General features: G+C 33.4%; 1 protein-coding gene across 1 annotated transcript; it reads left to right on the top strand.

Annotated features, from left to right (window-relative positions):
• The first annotated feature begins 526 nt into the window (after window positions 1-526).
• LOC121371355 (alpha-soluble NSF attachment protein-like) lies at window positions 527-18,838 on the top strand. The gene is made up of 9 exons (XM_041497180.1): window positions 527-729; window positions 4,392-4,471; window positions 5,356-5,472; window positions 6,090-6,136; window positions 7,593-7,670; window positions 9,933-9,988; window positions 10,422-10,506; window positions 11,397-11,573; window positions 13,143-18,838. Exons 1-9 carry the CDS (start codon window positions 638-640, stop codon window positions 13,290-13,292), a joined length of 882 nt encoding a protein of 293 aa, XP_041353114.1. The 5' UTR covers window positions 527-637; the 3' UTR covers window positions 13,293-18,838.
• Window positions 18,839-19,543: the final 705 nt, after the last annotated feature.

Here is a 19,543-nt window from a genome sequence, read left to right as displayed (position 1 = left end):
GACATAAAGGTTGAACTATACCAATTCAAATCCCATAGGCGACCATGTTAACGTTTGTGTTTAAAAACACTATATGCAATATATCAACCAAACTATGACCCATAAATATCAGTACTACAACCCCTACCTCAAAGTATTAACTGCAGAAAATGGTACCTTTCATGGCTCATTTTCGGTATAACCAGATGTTTTTACAACACCCGTAGTTTCGCACAAAAGTTTAGTACTTTTTTTTACATGTACTCCATACATGTTCCAAGATCAAGGCTACTTGACACAGTGGTACTAGATGAATTAAAATTGTATACATTTTTAGCCCAGATGAAACTAAAAATTTTTTTTACAACCAACACACTTACATTTATAACCAATCACAGGACTTGTGGTGTTAACTTCTCTATCAAAAGTCCCCCGGTGCACCTCGAACTTCGACCCAGCCGGAAATTAATTGGTTTAGTGCTACCTATATGATGTCACTAACTCGTGTACTGGTTCGTATTGTGTGGCGTAGCAAAATTAAGTATTTGTCCCGTGGGAGGGAAGTGACGGAGTAAAAGCAATGTAATCGATAGAGAATAGAATATTACAATTTTTGCCCTGTTTATTTCCTTGTTTATAAAACCATATAAATCCTACGATGGCAGACCAAGAAGAAAAGGGAAAAGAATTGGTGGCAGAAGCCGACAAGAAACTGAACTCGTCTAAAGGCTTCTTTGGATCGTTATTTGGGTAAGCTGAAAATCAAAATAACCACATCAATCAGTTCATAATGACATTGCACATGATCATGATGGCAGTTGATGGGAATGCTGAGATTAATGAACAAGAATTTCCAGTTTGCAGCTCAACAACACAAGCTTGTATTGACATAACCAGTGTTCGAGATTAACGGGGATACCAGAATTTAATTTTGGATACCAGACTTCAAGAACCCAGTATCCCACTGGGATGCCATATAATACTAAAGGTAGGATTTTCCTTTGGCACTGTCAGGTAGTGTAGGCTATAATAAAGAACATTATAAATACTGATCATAGAGTTAGGGTTAAGGTTAGGGTTAGTGACAGTGCCAAAGGAAAGTCCTTCCCTCGAACACTGCATAACAGATAAAATTTTAATATGAAATAAAGATTCAACAGTAATAAACATTAATCATAAAGCCATGATAGGTGTCAGAAGGTAAATCCATGAAGTTTCGCCCCCCAGTCAGTTCGCCCCCAGTTTGACCTGTTCACCCCGTGTACTAGTTCGCCCCCAAGTTGATTCGCCACATCTATGTTGGCGCAAACTACACATTTGGCAGCAGAAGACCTAGAACACGTTCTATATTCTGACAGTGCCAACATAATGAATAAAGATCAAATTCATATAAAAACATATTAATTTATTACGTTTTAAACCCATACCGTCTCAAATAACACTTTATTGGTAGTAAAAGTGCAGTGTAAATTAAAACAAGAATTCTTTACAAATTACCATCAAACTGCAAAGGTTAACTCTTTTTTTTGTGTGTGATATGTAGTTGTGTTGGTATAAAGTGCTCGTACTGGCAGTAGCTAGTGGGAATTTCCCTATTAGCTCAGTTGGTAGAGCGCTGGACTCTCGTACTGAGAGTCCGTGGTTCGAATCCCCACAGGGGAGGTTGATTTTTCTGTTACATTTGGAGCCGACGTAGGGACTGAGTGTGTTCTTAATACAAGAATACAATTATAACCCAGTCAGGACCCGTAACAATTCAACTGTCCGTGGCCCACAGCTCCGGGACGTAGCTTCACTTGAGGGGGGAGTATGTAGTAGTGTTGGTATAAAGTGCTCCTACTGGCAGTAGCTAGTGGGAATTTCCCTATTAGCTCAGTTGGTAGAGCGCTGGACTCTCAGTACGAGAGTCCGTGGTTCGAATCCCCTCAGTGGAAGTTGATTTTTCTGTTACAGATACATGTTCCATGGTAATCTGAATGACACAACCGTAATACATGATCAGGGCCGTATCTCTGCACAAAGCAGAGTCGAATGAACATTTGGCAAAACAGTGGATGATTCCATGAATCTCTTTCTAGGAGAGGAGCAACTCCTGAGGAAATCATTTGCTGGGAATTTCACCCCTCTTGTATCACCACAAAGTTTATTCCATCCCTCTTGCATCGCCACAAAGAGGACTGCCACTCCCAGACAAGTTTATTAAAGCATGCAAAGTTCTACATTTAGTCTGTTTCTACAGCATTATCTTTTACCCTGTAATGAAAATGAGATTTCATGTGTTTCATTTAATGGTACTTTGTAAACAAACATTTATTTATACTGGATTTCTTTTTAAATTTTTTCAATTTTTATTTGAGTCGGTATGGATTTAAAAGTTAACAATATGTCTTTATATCAATTTTTACTTCATTCATTATAAAGTTCAACAGCAATTCATCGGTTTTCTTTGACGCAAACGGTTATTATTCAATAAAAAACCACTATAGTTTTAAATTTACCTGTGCAGTTAAATTCCAGTGTGATAATTGGAGGGCTAGTTGAATTTAAGAAGGGCCAATAAAAATTTTCTTCAACTGGCCCTGCTGGCGACCTTGGTTTTCATGTTAATTTCCAACCCTGCCATGGGTTTCGGTTTTAATACGACAGGTGCTCTTTGACTACATCTGAAAAAGGCTGTTTACCATTGATGCCATCTCAAGCCCTGCTCCATGAAACCCTTAAAGGTAGGGTCAACTCAAACAAGAGCCTTATGTGTTGGAAAGATGCCTACCTGGACCACCAACACATGTACTGATAATATAGCAAATGAAAAACCCGTAATTTTAGAGTTCATTATTCCAGCTAACTGGGGGCAGCCATTTTGTTTCGTTTTTGTGACGTCCGGTGGGATAGCTTGGGGCGAAGTGATGTCAGCTCCTGACCATCTCCTGTATGTACAGTGTAAACAAAAGTAGTAGTTTTCGACAAGGCGCTTCTCTTTGATCAACCTGACTTGTAAAACAGCATAAATGACGTAATAATATAATAAACTATTTAACTAAATATATTTCAAGTTGCATTAACGGAACAAAATGGGGTTATAGTATTTTTCTCTGTTAAATAATCCAAAGGAAAAAGGTACACTATTAGGCCTATTGATATGCTACGTTGGAGCAAAAACGATATCCAAGTGATAATTTTCTTTTCTTTGGGACTACGTAATTGGTCAGTTCTGTGGTTTTAGATGGAAAAGTCAACTTAATCAATAGTTTTACAGAACTATTTACAGTAATAAACCATGTCCATTACAATTTTAGGGGCGACAGGTAATATTCTACAATACCGGTATGTATTTTTGTGTCTAGACAGCGTCAATTAATTGGCTCATCTGGTTACCAATGAAATACACACCTGCCAATCAGGAATCACAGGTAGAAGCAACTAACAGCATAGACCAATTAACTAAGAAAATACTCCGTGTATCATTTCAGTACGTAGGTTAATGCATGGGCAAAATATTGTTAATTGTTTTGACTTGTTGTGTAGCCACTTTGACATTGATATTTTATTTTGTATTGAAAAATAATATATATAGTGCTGGATATACTTATTGCTAGCTTACTGGCATGTGAATTATTACAGAACATTGCAATGTATGACTATTTATCATCCCGCAAAAACCAGGTAGATTGTGTTTCTCTAGTTCTAAGGCTCATTCCTGACGTTACGCATTAAGTATTACGTAAGCACCAGCTCGCCAGAGGGCGTACTCACTGAGATGGTACAAAATGGCTGCGCCTGTTATATATATAATAGCCATCAAATTTAACCATTTTATTAATTAACTATACGATTATACGTGTTGATATTAAGCAATAATGTGCATTATATATCGTTGAATATGCATACCAGGCCAAATGCCTTAATTGACCTCTCCTTTAAGCTGCCATTCTAAAATATCACAATTATTTTTATTGCATTATGGCATTGTCTTTAAATAACAGTGGATTAAAATAGGAATTTGAGTTTGAAATAGATTTGTAGTAGATTCAAGTGGGTGTAAAAGTAAGTTACGTGTATATATATATACAGTGTTTTTCCCAGAAAGAAATTTTTGGGTCATGGCGCTATGGACTTGAATGCAACCACAGTCAACAGTGGGTATGGGGGTCTCCCCCAGAAAGAAACTCATACAGTAATGATACAGGTAATTAATTTTGTTAAAAAGTTAACGTAAAGAAATAAAATCTGCCAAAAAGTTGGGTATGGCGCCATACTTGTTTTACCCTCTGGCAGAAACCCTAATATACATGTATATGAATTTACAAATCACAACACTGATCTTTTGTGTCAGCTAGTAGAAATTTAGTATAAAGGACAATACAGCACTGAACATGTTCTAGAAGTTCCAGTGTATGATTTATATCTTTCAGAGGTTCAACAAAGGTTGAGGAAGCAGCTGAGCTGTATGTGAGAGCGGCCAATGCTTTCAAGATGGCAAAGAAATGGGCTGGTAAGAATTAAACATGCCATCATCAAACAAAGACGTTTATCCGAAATAACAGTTGACTTGATATATCTCAGCAGTGCCATCAATCCTGTCTTTGGAATGGTGCATATAAAAGATCCTATCTAAATTGTTGCCATCAATATTTAGACTTAAGCAGGGCTCACCCTGTCCATTACCAAATTAGCCCATTGCTAATTTTTACACAAAATGGCTACAAAATTTAGTCTGGCTAATCAAATATTTCTCAAATTAGCCAATTGCTAATTTTTACACAAAATGGCTACAAAATTTAGTCTGGCTAATCAAATATTTCTCAAATTAGCCACATTTTAATTATTTTCAAGAAAATACTCTACATTTATGAAAATTGGCTGAACCAAAAGTTGTTCCAGTGTGAGACCTGCTTAAGACTCCAGAAAGAAAATAAATTTGCCAACACAACTGGTCTCCCATGTCTTTTATTATTATTACTAACTGAAGTGCTTATTAAATGTATAGTCATGATTATATACTTGGAGTGGGTTGTGTTGGTAAATTTATATTCAGTTTGGATCAAATCATCCTTGATGCCAGTATTTGGCCTGCGTTTCTTAGTGCTTATGGTTTGAAGATTGATGGTGAGTGATACACGTAGGACAGCAATTGTTCTTGGTGTATAAATTCTCAGTAAGTTTGAGAAATAAATCAGCAATGTCTGCGTGTGATGAGGCGAGTACTTTTACGCCCATTCGGAAAATGTTTTACATGAGCACACATGAACGATAGCGAAAGAACCAGTCTCTATTCAAGACTAATTTATTACAAGTAAATGTTGTCATGTTTTATACATGCATACCCATATTTTTTTATATTAGTTTGGTTCAGCAGTTGTGTTTGCTAAATTTCAGCTGCTGGTGATGCATTCTGTCGTGCAGCCCAACTACAGCTGAAGGCTACAAGTCGTCATGAAGCAGCTACACATTTCGTAGATGCCGGCACATGTTACAGGAAGGCAGATCCCATGGGTAAGTAGCCTCAGTGTTGTCAGGCGGGATGTAGCTCAGTGGTACAGCGCTTGTCTGATGCGTGGTTGATCTAGGATTGATCACCTTAGGTGGGCCCATTGGCCTAATTCTTGTTCCAGCCAGTGCTCCACAACTGGTATAACAAAGGCCATGGTATGTACTATCCTGTCTTTGGAATGGTGCATATAATAGATTCATTGCTGCTAATCGAAAAGAGTAGTCCATGAAGTGGCGACAGCAGGTTTCCTCTCTCAATATCTGTGTTGTCCGTAACCATATGTCCGACAACATATAACCGAAAATAAATTGTGCTGAGTGCATCATTAAATAAAACATTTCTTTCCTTCCTTCCTCAGTGTTGTGTCTCTTCAAAGCTGTTTAGAGTTTGAAAAGTATTTTTGATTGTTTTGTAGGTATTGTATCTTTAGGATGCAGTTTTTGTTTTGTTTTTTCTTCAAATATATCATTATCATCAATGATTACAAACCAACCATCAGAATTGGAAATAAAGAATAATTTATTCTGGGAAAGATATTTATAAGCTAGTATGATTAAGTAAATTAGTTTTAGCTTTTCTGTATATAATATTATATCAAGTATTGCAACTTGTCTTTCAGAGGCTATTAACAGTTTCCGCAAAGCAGTTGAAATATATACAGATATGGTAAGTATATCTGAGTGGTTCACTAACATCAGTGCGGTGGCATTTAAAGTCATCGTTGTGGCTGTTAGCTGCTAAGTTCATGTCTCCACATTGACACTAAGTCACAGTGTATGTGCGTTTATGTAAAACACTAGAATCACCCCTTGAAATAATAAGTCACAAACAATAGGTTAGGTCTTGTATCAGTTATGCTTTAGTGTTTTCACATAACCTATACTATGTTGACAACCATTTTTTTTTTCGCAGTGCATAGCTTTCACAATTTTCTGAGGTGACTGTACATACTGTAACAAACAATACTCAAATGAAATAGCATGTTTCTAATTACATTTATCGTATTTCATATGGTGCTAAAAAATCTCATTGACACTATGTTACTTGCACTAACATATCATGGGAATTAAATAGGTCCTACTAAATGTCCAAAAGCATTAAAATTAACTGACTGAATTTTTTTATGTCAAATATGATCCTTTAATATTATTAATTCGTCTGACATTTAGTATGATCTGTTCTGATCAGCAACCTATTTTGCCTTCTGTTTGAAATTTTTAAACTAGATTAGTAACTAGATCTGAACCAAATTGTTAACAATTACGATAAATTCCTCTCCTACCTTTAATTACCATTAGATTTCCCCATTACAGTGACACAGATTCCACATATGAGAATGTAATGATGTCACCGACATCAACTTCACTAAGATCACATTGGGCAAAATGCATGCAGTTTTCTGCTGTCTGCTATTTTGCTTGTTTTTGGAATGCTCTTCAAGATGGGTGGATCGATATCACGTAGTCTAACAACAACATGACATGGGCTATGGTATAACGCACTCATCATGATGTCAAATTAATTACGTCTCATACTTAGGAAGCTTCCACCCCTCTTGAAGACTATTCCATAAAAAAGCAGAATGGCAGACTGAAAAAATGCATGTGTTTTGTCCTAGGAGATCTTAACAAAGTCGATATAGTTGATATGATTTCAGTCTAATATGTGGAATCCATGACAATGTAATATTTTTTTCACGATTTATGTTTGGACAAAAAGTGGAGAAAATCTTAACAGTAAATAAAGGTAGGAGAGTAATTTATCATAGTTAACAATTTGGTTTGGACTTTAAACCAGTTATGACCAAAAAATACAGTGTAACCTACTAATCGTTGATTCTTGATCCCTACTAATACGCCTATTTGTAGGGATCAAGAATCATAATTCAGTACAATTTTTATATTTTATATTTGTGATCTAATAAAAGGCCTACTCAGGATGGTATACAAGGATAATAATTGGATTAAAACTACATTTACTTTGCATCGCACACAATAGAAACAGTTAAGTAATTTATAAAGGGTTTCACTTTGTAACAGTATTTCAAATTCAGATTGTTTGTGTATTGATGCTATAGTCACCTCTTTTTTTTTCCATTATAACATATTTGTTTGTTTTTTAGGGTCGGTTTACTATTGCTGCTAAGCACCACGAAAAAATTGCAGAAATATACGAAACAGAATTAGTTGACATAGAAAAGGTTAGTCACTTTGTTCTTAATACATTGGGGGTTAGTATGTCTACTGAAGTAATGAACAATTATAATGCACAGTAATATTTTCAGTATATACAATACTGTAGATCAACCTGTCTGTAAAGAAAGAAGTTTTATCTTATTATTTTTAAATTAACTGCACACACAGTGTCACTGTTGAGTTTTGCAAAGGAAACTTATTGTATATTAAATATCATGATGAAGTTAACATTTTTGTCACCATTGATATCTTTGGATTTTTTTTTATTTCAGTTATTTCTTGTTGAGTACATACTATTAGGACCAATGTTTGCAGGATATGTTATCAATATTACCCATTGGGCTATTTCTCGTTTTAGCCAGTGCACCACGCCTGGTATATCAAAGGCCGTGGTATGTGCTATATGGTACATATTAAAGATTCCTTGCTACTAATGGAAAAATGTAGAGCATTTCCTCTCTAAGACTATATGTCATAATTACCAAATGTTTGACATCCAATAGCTGTTTGACATCCATTCAGCGTTTTCTACTACACATTACAGTGATTTCCCTTGAAATTTGGCAAGGCATGGTAGACCAGACCTGTCAACCCTCCCGGATTCCACGGGAGTCTCCCGGTATTTGATCAAATCTCCTTTTACCTGTGCGGGAGACAGTTTCTCCTGTTAAATGACATTTTTGTAAGCATAAAAAAAATCGATCCTCTTTTGTCAAAATAACAGAAGGGAAGTAACTCTGCCTTTTTTTTTTCGTTTGGAAAATGTCGACTACTTTCGGTTTCCGAGAATGTAACAGGCCGAATTGTCCCGACTGTTTAACCTTTGCCGAAGTGAGAATTGTGGGATAGCCTATTTATATTGTTAAAAAAGCACATGGAGTTTATAAAATGACGTGTTATTATAATGTTTGTTGTCATCGTAATGGCTACAAAGCGTGTTGCCACTAATTCAACAGGTTGTGTATTGACATTCAGTGTTGCCATATAAAAAAAAAAACCTATCCAATTTAGTTCTAATAACACCTCTGAATTGTAAAATGTCTTCCCACTGGATTACATAATGCAACTATGACGAATCTGAACTGCCAGACTCCCGAGTTGACAGCGATACACATGCATGTTAAAATCACATGTCACAGCAAGACAACGAAAAGACCAATTAGCTGTATAAACATACTTGTGTCAATTAATTTTGTATGTTTGTGCGGTAAAATGTTGGTTATACGGGTACACTTTAAGAAATTATTTTTGTACAATTAAAAATGTTGTATTTGACATTGACATAAAGTTACTCACGGAAATGGGTATAATTCCGGTATATTTCACACGATGTCCGTAATGAGGTTTTACTTATGATTAATGAAAATACAATGTTTATTGCATCATTATAATGATTTTAAATAAGTACCACGCCACCGTTCCTCATTATAGTAAAAACTGAATATTAATTTATAAGATTTATATAAATTTGTCTTCGGTACTTAGGTACACTAACCACAAATGATAATGTAACGCAACCTGTAAGGCTGTAAGTGTAATACCGTAAATGTACTAATTAAAATTTTTATTTCTTGTTCATGTTCTTAACATTTTTGGATAAAATATTTTATTTTTTTTAAATATGTATTAACTCATAATAATATTTAAACTTTAAAAAAAAAAAAAAAAAATTATTAATTTTTTTTTTTTTAATGCCAAGATCTAAGGTTAAGAAGTATATATGACATTATAAAGTATTCATATAACTTATTGTAATAATGTTTTTTTTAAATCTTGCGATTTTGGGTTAAATTGTGTGAATTTAAAAAATCTCCTGCTTTTTGACAAAATCTCCTGCTTTTTCAACACACACCTCCTGCTTTCTCTTGACTAAAGGTTGACAAGTCTGATGGTAGACCAAACACTTTTGGGGCATTTTCACCATTTTCGGGGGAATTGTTTTCAATAAAAATACACAAAAATTAATTGAAATAAACATTAATACAATTTATGTGCTTGCTTTAATAAATGAATGGCAAAAGATATAAAAGGCATATTTTATTAATCAATAATACCTTTTGGGGTGTTTTATAAATGCAGTTTTACAATTAATTATCGAAAAAGGCTTGTTTAATCTCAGGGCAGCATGGTGCTGATTACGGCAAGATGGTGCTAGACTATGGAGGCATGGTGCTGCACCATGCTAAAACAAGCTAGGGAAAACACTACCTTAAACAAAACAAACTTTGTTAACAATATTTTAATCAATGATCTGGTTCTGTTTTCAGGCAATAACTAATTATGAACAGGCTGCTGATTATTTCAAAGGAGAAGAATCAAATAGGTGAAATTTACTGAATTGCATTTAATATTTATATCAAGAAGAAGCGATGGAAAATATAGCCATAATACTATATAAAATAAAATATTTTTCCACACTGCAATAAGATCTTATATCATTTAGATTGTTTAAAAAAAAAAAAAAAAGTGTTTTCTTATGAGCAAAATGTAATAAATGCAGCTAGTTTTCAATCTTCTGTTTCTAACCAGCTTGAATGGGCTATTTTTGTTGTTATTTTTCCTAATTCAGAATGAATGTACTGCTGTAACTTTTTTTATGTTGTTTAATATGACATTTATTGCCAATTTGAATGGATAAACCAGTGTGTGTACATTTTTAATCATATTAATAAATCAGAATCATATCGTAAGCATCACTTAAATTTAGAGATGTTCTGTTCTTTATGTAATGTCTTTGTAAATATTTTGTTTTCCAGTTCTGCCAACAAATGTTTGTTGAAAGTAGCACAATTTTCCGCTCAACTTGAAAACTACGAAAAAGCAATTGATATTTATGAACAGGTACTAGTATAATAGGGTTAGGAATCCATCACAATGGTAAAAAGTAATAAAATTAATTTGACAAACAAGTATATTTTAGTATTGCAGGACTCAAATTTAACGGCGGTCATGTGGCATATTGCCACAATGTCCAAGTCATATGCTCACGGCCAGACAAACCATCCACTGTTTTGCATGTTGGTAATTGGTTATCATACTCAAACGTGACTCCTGAAACTGTTTACATTTCTTTATTTTTAAGTATATTTAAACAATTGTTGAAGTTTGCCTTATTGTCCTGCCCCTCAAAAATGTACACCTATCGTAATTGGTATATGAAGAGTCTGTTGGAAAGTGTATATCAATCACATTTCATGTATTACATTAGTTAGTATCGGCTGTATGGTGATCAATTGAAAATCAACTAAATGTGCATTCCACTTTATAGAAATTAGTTTTCTTCTACATACACATTGTGTAATTTTCTAAATATTGTAACTATTAATATTATACAGCCGTAAGACATATTTTGGATTTATTTTAATTTTTAGTGACTTGTTGCACAAAATATTTTTTAAATGTATTTATTTGTAACTGTTTTTTTTCTGTTGTAAATACTAATACATGTATTAACAATAGTATCTATTAGTGGTGTATGAATTAAATATATAGCTGCCAGCCTTTGAATAAAGTAGTAACATAAATTAAATTCAACATATTCAAGAAATGCTGAACAGAATTGATTATAACATCATTACATCCTGGGCCCCGTCTTACAAAGCAATCTTAGTCTTAAGATCATTTCAAGTGCATAGCTATCTTATGCAGTTATGGTGATCTTAGTGCTAAGATCGCTTCATAAAACGGAACCATGGATTGTTGTCACATTTTTTTGTTTTTTTTCGCTGTAGATTGCTGTAGCTGCAATGGATAACAGTCTGCTTAAGTACAGTGCCAAGGACCACTTCTTCCGGGCTGCGGTGTGTCACATGTGTGGAGCTGACCCCCTCAACACTCGTCTGGTCTTACAGAAATATGAAGAGATGTTCCCAGCTTTTTCAGACTCAAGAGAATGCAAGCTTTTGAAGGTAGAATCTCTTTCATGGCTTACAAGGCTTTTAGAATTTATACTCTGTGTCAGAGTTTGAACAGAGAATGAATACAGTTTGGTATTAGGGTCAAAACTAGAGATAAAAAATGCATCAGTTGATGCATTGTAAGTAGGGCCTCGACGAGTACTCGGGCACGGGTCAAGTCTAGCAAAACTCGAGTCGCCACCCATGCAAGGAAAAGCACTCTCAGTTAATTATACTTTGTTACGTCATATTATCGTATGCCTGTTACATTATAGGGCTATGAGACATGAAGGAAAAACTAAATTCAAATGTGTGTATTGAAAAATGGGATGTAGAGAAATATATAAATTATTATGCTACACAACAGCCATTCCAAAGTCTCAATTAAAATATAAAAATAAAGGTTTTTGTTATTCACCAGATGAATGGAATATATTTTATAATATATCTTTTAAATGTGTTAGAGATACAACTTTACGTTGGTTTCAATACACAATTCTACACAGATTTCTCACTACTAACACTTTTCTACATACAGTATATTATATTAATTCCAATAAATGTACTTTTTGTAATCGTATGTCAGAGACCATTGAATATCTATTTTATGATTGTTATTATGTTAAAGAATTTTGGGAAAATATTACTAACTGGATATTCAGCACTATAGGAGAGTGCATAAATATAGATAAACATATTGCCATTTTGGGTCTGCTTAAGAAAACAAATACATATGCAGTAAATTATTAACATAAAATATTATATTTATACCATGAAAATACAAAAACAAAAATTAAACTTCTCTGCCTTAAAAACTTTAATTAAAGAAAAGTTGGAAACTGAAAAATGTATCTTCTTTAAAAATGGTAATTATAAAGATTTTAAGAAACAATGGGAGCAGTGGTATAATTTATTTCAAACATCATAAAAGCTTATTAAATCTGTCAAATATTGAGATATATTTATTTTAAAAAAACCTTCGCACTCTCCATTTTATCAATGTTAATTCCGTACATGACATCTTTTCCTTTTCTTTTTCTTTCCTTTTTGGCCCCAGATAATAATTTAAAAAAAAAAAAAAAAAAATTCAACAACAAAAAACACAACATTAACAAAAAAACATACCGGTACATACGGTGTGTTGATTATATCTATTCGTGTGTATATTTTTAAAAATAATAATAATAATTGTAAGCACCATGCACAGTTTTGACATCCATTTTATAATTAATGAAGTCATGAGTAAACAACAATAAGTTAGTAATGCACTAAAATCTCTTAGTAACACTGGGCCTGAACCTTTTAATACTTAAAATCAAAATTTGTAGTTTCAAAATAGAATTTATTCATGTCTGGTGAGGTCAACTTAAATGAGTCAAACACTTGACAATATGTGATTAAAATAAAATAGCTTTTGCGATACTTTGTGCCAAATGTTTGCAGAGTACATCATTCACATCTCAGTCTATGATACTGGTATCACACAATGGTAGTATATTCATCCACATTATCAATAAGCTGTCTTAATCCACTGATGCTTTAATGTTGCACCAAGTCTGATGTTTGGATTCTCTTTGTCAGGCTTTACTTCAGGCGTGTGAGGATGAAAATGTGGAAGCCTACACAGATGCTCTGAAAAACTATGACAGCATATCTCGTCTTGATCCCTGGCTGACCAGCATGTTTCTAAAGGTCAAGAACACCCTAAGCTCGGAGACCGAACTGTGTTAACTTTGCAACTGCGATTTATATCTCTACATAATGTGACGAACATTTTAATTTATTGTAGGTGGTGGTATCTGTTAGAGGTACCACCAGTCATTCATCTTGATGATATTCATTTTTTGTAGATATATAGTAACTTGATCAATCACTGTAAATTACTTGACTTAAGGAGAACTAAAAACTAAAATATAGACACAGTTGACTTTAGAACTTAGAAGGGTAAAATATTTGTAAAAACCATCTTGCTGTTAGAAGGAACTAATATTCTTTAATAAAACTGAAATGGTTTCAGAGGGAATTAATAGTAAAAATATGGTATGATCTTCAAATAAACCAAACATTTAAAAATTGACTTAGTCTTGGATGATTTTTAAATGGAACATTCCTCAATGTTGTGCTCATGCAGCGACCTTCCCAGTGTGACAGTTTGTTTATTGTCATTCCAAAATGACTGCTGCTTTACATGTGTATGTAAAATAAGCAAGTTGTTTGAATGTCTGAATTCCAATTATTGTTTATTCCATAAACCGACAGACTGAAAAGACTTAATCAAGTATTAATTTTTCTAATAGTCATATCCAATTGTTTTATAGACATTTCTCTTCATATGTTTTAAAATAACAAACATGATTATTAATAGTTATTGATCAGAAAATAAAATTTTATATTTAAAAAAAAAAAAGTGTATAAGCGATCTTGTTATACATTGCCATCAATGTAGTGTAATAGTCTATAGCATAGTTTATCTTGGTATACAAAACTATAACAGTTTTACAGTTTAAAAAACCCTTCAGCATAGTAACCTTTACCTGTTGTTATATTGAATGTGTTTTTCTTCCAACACAGACTGTAAATATGATTTGTGTACTAGTAGTCATTTAATGACAGGCTTGTGGTTTAATAGCAGGTTTACTGGCACTTAGAGCCACACCTTGTTTGCTGTTTCTAAGCTGTTGATGTTTATTAGATTACCAGTAAAATTGAATGCCATGAATTTGAAATAAAAATGTTAGGATGCTTAGAAGAATATATACCACGTATATGTAGGCAAATTGTTATTTAGAAATCATATTAAATTTTTTTTTTTTTTTTTTTTTTTTTTTTTTTTTTTAAATACATTTCCAGTGATAATAGTCACAATGTAAGAAACGTGTTTTATTGAAATGTCTGGAAACCAGATGGTTATGTTATTTGGTTACACTATGTGTACATATTCTGAAAACTAATTCTACATTGCTCATTTCTTTCATAACTTTAGTGCACTAAGCACAGCAAAATATTGTTATGTAGATTTGTCATTTTTTTTACAGTAAACATTTGCATTTATTTATCTTTCTTTTCAATCTTCATAAAAGCTTCCACACAAATAATAAATGCTGATTATAGTCAAAATAATTAGCAGGTTTTGTCTTGCCTGGGTGAGTTGGAAGGAAAGTAATATGTGCTACTTTTCAGGAGACATATAAAGGAAAGGAATGTTTATTTAATGACACCTCAGCATATTTTAAACTATGGCTATTTGGTGTCTTATCATATGGTTAACATCAATGGATCTTGTATGTGCACTTTCCCACAGACAGGACAGTATATACCAAGGCCTTTGATGTACCAGTCATGGGGAACTGGTTTGGGTGGGGTCCAGTGTCCACTGAGGAGTATCAATCCTGCAATCCATCACACCTCGGGCAAAAACTCTCCTGGAGACAATGTTAGCTTTTCTGCATGGAACATTGTTTTTAAAAGTTTGATTACCAATAACTATTTAGCATTTGTAAATTGTGTAGCATCTCTGAAACATGGTGTTTTAAATTTTTGAGTTTAGCTGCTGTTTGTTTAACACCAAACTAGATTGTGGTATATTAGACATTTAATTGCATATTTATTTTATTAGCAAGGATGGAGGAGAAAACAAAACTAAAATTTGTCAAGAAAAAATGTTATGCGGCATTACAAGATTAGTCATAGTGACACCAAAGTATTAAAATTTTGTTCTTGTACAATAACTTTACTTTAGTATCATGTACCCTCTCCTGGCTCTAATGTTTCATAGTAAGATGTCAAATAGCTTTCCTCATTAGTTATTTCAAATATTGCTCCACAAATAGTTTACCAAAATCTGTGGCATCCTAATGGGGTCAGGAATGGAAGATTCCTTCTTATTCTGGTACGGGTAACTCCAGTGATAGTGGAAGGTTTCATTTTAGATGTACCTTTTCTTTTTAATAGTGATCACTGATTGTATGGTGTTATAGCTTTGTTGAAATAAAATTATTTTACACAGATAGGATTTTGAATAAAATGTTACTTGTGGTAATTTTTGTTTCATACCCATGACAATGCTCTGATATTTAAAAAAGAAAATCTTGATTTGTTTCAGCAATTTGTAGCACATAGAAAAGATTCTGTAGCTTATGGTTAAATATTTCGATACATATATATATTTGCATGTTTCCTATGATTGAATGCAGACTGTCAGTGCTGTGTGTGTTATAAATATACTGGGAGTAGAAGAATTAAACGGCATGGATTTCAAAATAAATGTATTGTTTTATTTATGAAATATGTGTTTTGTTTCCTCAGGAGCTGGCAAGAGGCAATGTGTTGCTTTGTTTATTACTCACAATGTAAAATAAATAATGTGCAATAAACTGAGAAATAAAAGATCTTCTATAGTACCACAGGTAAACAATGACATCGGATATGTTAGGCCGATACTTATGTTATATATATGTAGCTATAGTATTTGTATTTTGGGTTTCTGTTTGGGGGTACCTGTGCTCTGAACTATCTAAAACAAAAATCTTGCATATCAAGCTAATGTGGCAGACTGAAGATTAATATCATATAAGAATCATATACACAGTTTTAACTTGTGTCATTCTTAGCAGCACAGGGTATTTTTCTCTACAAAGGCCAGTAATGGAAGATAAAAACAACCTAGGTAAATGCAATTAAAATAACCTGGTTAACTTTAGCTCTGCATTTTTAACCATGCAGATAATGTAACAGGTTATAAAAAAAACATTTGTAAATATTGGCATATCGTGTTTATCAAGATGGATTATAATCACCAACCCATTTCAAGTGCTTGCAACCTATTCCTCTTACTTGATGAAAACCACACTTTGCAGTTCTTAAACATGAACTAAATTATTAACAGAAATTTAGCTTATGCTAACATTGTTAAGCAATACGGTAAATATAACATAATATGGATTGTAAATATGCTGCTGCTGTATGGATTGAACGTTTCTAAACCCCAACTCTGTATTTTCTAATTATTAACAATGACCAATCATTATTGTTTTAAGACATTACACTGAATGTTACTGTAATTTGTATGTCCAACATGCTGGCTTACATAGCCAGTGGTAAAGTTTAATATAGATGTGATAGAAAACAAATTAATACTTTTCTGTGTAGTATCTTTCGTAACCATAATTTGCAATTATGACTTCATGGAAAGTTGTCATCTTGTCTTTGACCAGTGACAGCCTGAACTGTATCTCTTGGTGCATGTTGAAATGTGTGTCGTGTGTTGCCTGGCACCGGTATGAAATAGCAGTACCAAAAAAAAGAGATTATACCTTTATTAGCAATCGGGAGCCAATTTTATAAAACATTGTAAATTTACATGTGCAACTAGCAGTTATACCGGACATATGTTTACATGTGTTTGACATCTATTTCAACTAGAAAATGACATCATTACAGAAGATGGGAGGTTTTTTAAGGATAAAAGAAGATGAAAATATTAGTAAGGCTCTCAATGGAACAATTCTTTTGTTTAGCTAGTTTTTAGATATAGCCTACAGAGTATTTCCTTGAAATTACTAAAATGTGGTTGATTTTGACAAAATTTTATTAACTAAATGTAGCCACTTTGTATAAAACTTAACAGTTGGCTAATTTGGCAACGGACAGGGCGAGCCCTGTGTTAGTAGTAATAAGAAATGAGCTTTAGTCGTAGATTTATGTTTATGTCCAAAACTAGGCTTGCAATGTTTTGTGAAATTGGGTCCTGTTGTTAATCTGTGTTCGACAAATGTTTGAGAAAATCACTAGTCCTCACCGAAGCTTTGGCTAGTGCCCTATGTATTATAGTTACGTGGATTTGTTGAACCCTGTTGATACACAGCTTTTGTATATATTGAATGCGTTTGACGTCTTCACCCGTTACAATTTTTGCACTAAATGTTTGTTAATTTGATATTGTTTGTATATGTCTAGTTTGTGTACTTTCCACATTTATAGTAATTTTTAGTACTAGAACAGAACTATGCATGGGAATGATAACATTATTTTGTCATAGTCATTTCTTTAAAATTCTAGCGATAGCCAATTTAAATAATGTAATTGGTCTTATATGAATTTGAGTTGATAAATAGCTTTGATCAGATTGATGCAAGCATTTTGACACGGATGTCCTAGTTTTCTAAATGCATGTACATGTATGTGTATTTCTAACCTCTGGTCATAAATAATGGTGTGATCATAAAATGGTGTGGGCTGAAGAGATGGTGTCAATATTAGTGAGTCACCATTGCTTTACCATTATATCAATAATATCTGGTAGTTTACAGTGTGTTTTGTGAGAATATGATTTACATGTGAACATTCAGTGTTATATTTCACAAGTCACTCGATTGAACTTCCATCAATTATTTCTCTTTCTCTCCGTTTCTTTTTATTTATCAGTGTGGTGAAATGTTTTTTAGTTTTTTTTAATAATTACTTTTTAAATTCAGTGAAACCATATACACATATAAAGGACATGTTCAGTTTGATTAAGAATTGTAGGCATGTGTTTCACAGGTGTTGTCAGTTGTACCCACAGTGATAGATTTTGTTGTAATATGCAATCGATATTACCATAATAGATAACTACATTATACATCAGTAATGCTTGTAGAACTTTATGGTGATGGGTATACAGTGAAATCCTTCTAAACCAGACACCCAAGAGACTTAAGTAAAAAGTCTGGTTTTACAGGTATCTGGTTTAGACAGATTATGTTATGTACCGATATGTATAAACTGTCTGTGGTAAACGCCAGTTTTTGAGATAATTCCTATATATAGAGGCTTGATGGGTGTCATTCCTATATATAGAGGGTTGATGGGCGTCACTGTATGTACTACTAGGCATGTCCATGCATGAAAATGGAAAACTGTATTTACATTGATTGATCTGACTAAAACATTTATATTAAAGTTAGCATAAAGACGAAGTCAATACCACGCCATCTCTGAGAGGATAAAAGTAATGGATGGGAGTTCATGAATATACTGTAGTATATAACATTTGATCAAGGGGGAAAAAGGCTGTGTACCATTTGTGTTTGAAGCATATTGCTGGAGAGAAAATATAACCTTTTAAGTATTTGTGTTTATTAAAAAAAATTCAAGACAAGTATCTTAGATAAATACTTGTTGTATTGAAATTTAGTTATATGATATAATACAATTAATTTAGACAATTGTGTTGCAAAATTAAATGTGCAATTTGTATATTTATATATGTATTATAGTAATTAAAGATATCAAATATGTCAGAATGTGGTTATGTTTGAATACCATGGTCTTTTTATGTATCAGCTATAAAAACATTTTAAAAAACCCACTGAAATTGTGCAGGTTAGAGTTAAATAAAGAAAAAGACCTGCAGGGGTGGGTGGGGTGGGGGTGTAAAAACCCTTTAAATAATTCAATGTTTTACTTATGCTTTAGCCATTCTACAACCAGTGCTTTGTGGCTGGCCATGACTGGAAAATGAATGTATGCTGCATACTCCATGTACTTAATTGGGTTAAAGTCTGGAGAATAGGCTGTATGTACACACAAAATAATTAAATTTAACAAACCAAGTGCTGGAAATGCTGTATAAGCTTGGTATTCATCATCACATAGGGGCGGGACGTAGCCCAGTGGTAAAGCGCTCGCTTTATGCATGGTCAGTCTAGGGTCGATTCCCGTCAGTGGCATATTGGGCTATTTCTCGTTCCAGCCAGTGCACCATGACTGGTATATCAAAGGCCGTGGTATGTGCCATCATGTCTTGTGTGATGGTGCATATAAAAAATCCTCTGCTACTAATGGAAAAATGTACCAGGTTTCCTTTCTAAGACTATATGTTAAAATTACCATCGTTTGACATACAATAGCCGATGATTAATAAATCAATGTGCTCTAGTGCTGTCGTAAAACAAAACAAACAAACCAATCATCACCACATATATTTTCCTAATGCTGTCTAT

Source organism: Gigantopelta aegis, chromosome 4 (assembly GCF_016097555.1).
Source record: "Gigantopelta aegis isolate Gae_Host chromosome 4, Gae_host_genome, whole genome shotgun sequence".
In the NCBI taxonomy this organism is placed as follows: Eukaryota; Metazoa; Mollusca; class Gastropoda; order Neomphalida; family Peltospiridae; genus Gigantopelta; species Gigantopelta aegis.
This window is presented reverse-complemented; position numbering and strand designations above follow the sequence as displayed.

Bases quoted from the DNA above. Each gene is read 5' to 3' on its own strand.
- LOC121371355 (XM_041497180.1), top strand. From the start codon at position 638: ATGGCAGACCAAGAAGAAAAGGGAAAAGAATTGGTGGCAGAAGCCGAC. The intron at 730-4,391 runs GTAAGCTGAAAA...TATATCTTTCAG, and splicing joins TTCTTTGGATCGTTATTTGG to AGGTTCAACAAAGGTTGAGG. The intron at 11,574-13,142 runs GTAGAATCTCTT...TCTCTTTGTCAG, and splicing joins GAGAATGCAAGCTTTTGAAG to GCTTTACTTCAGGCGTGTGA.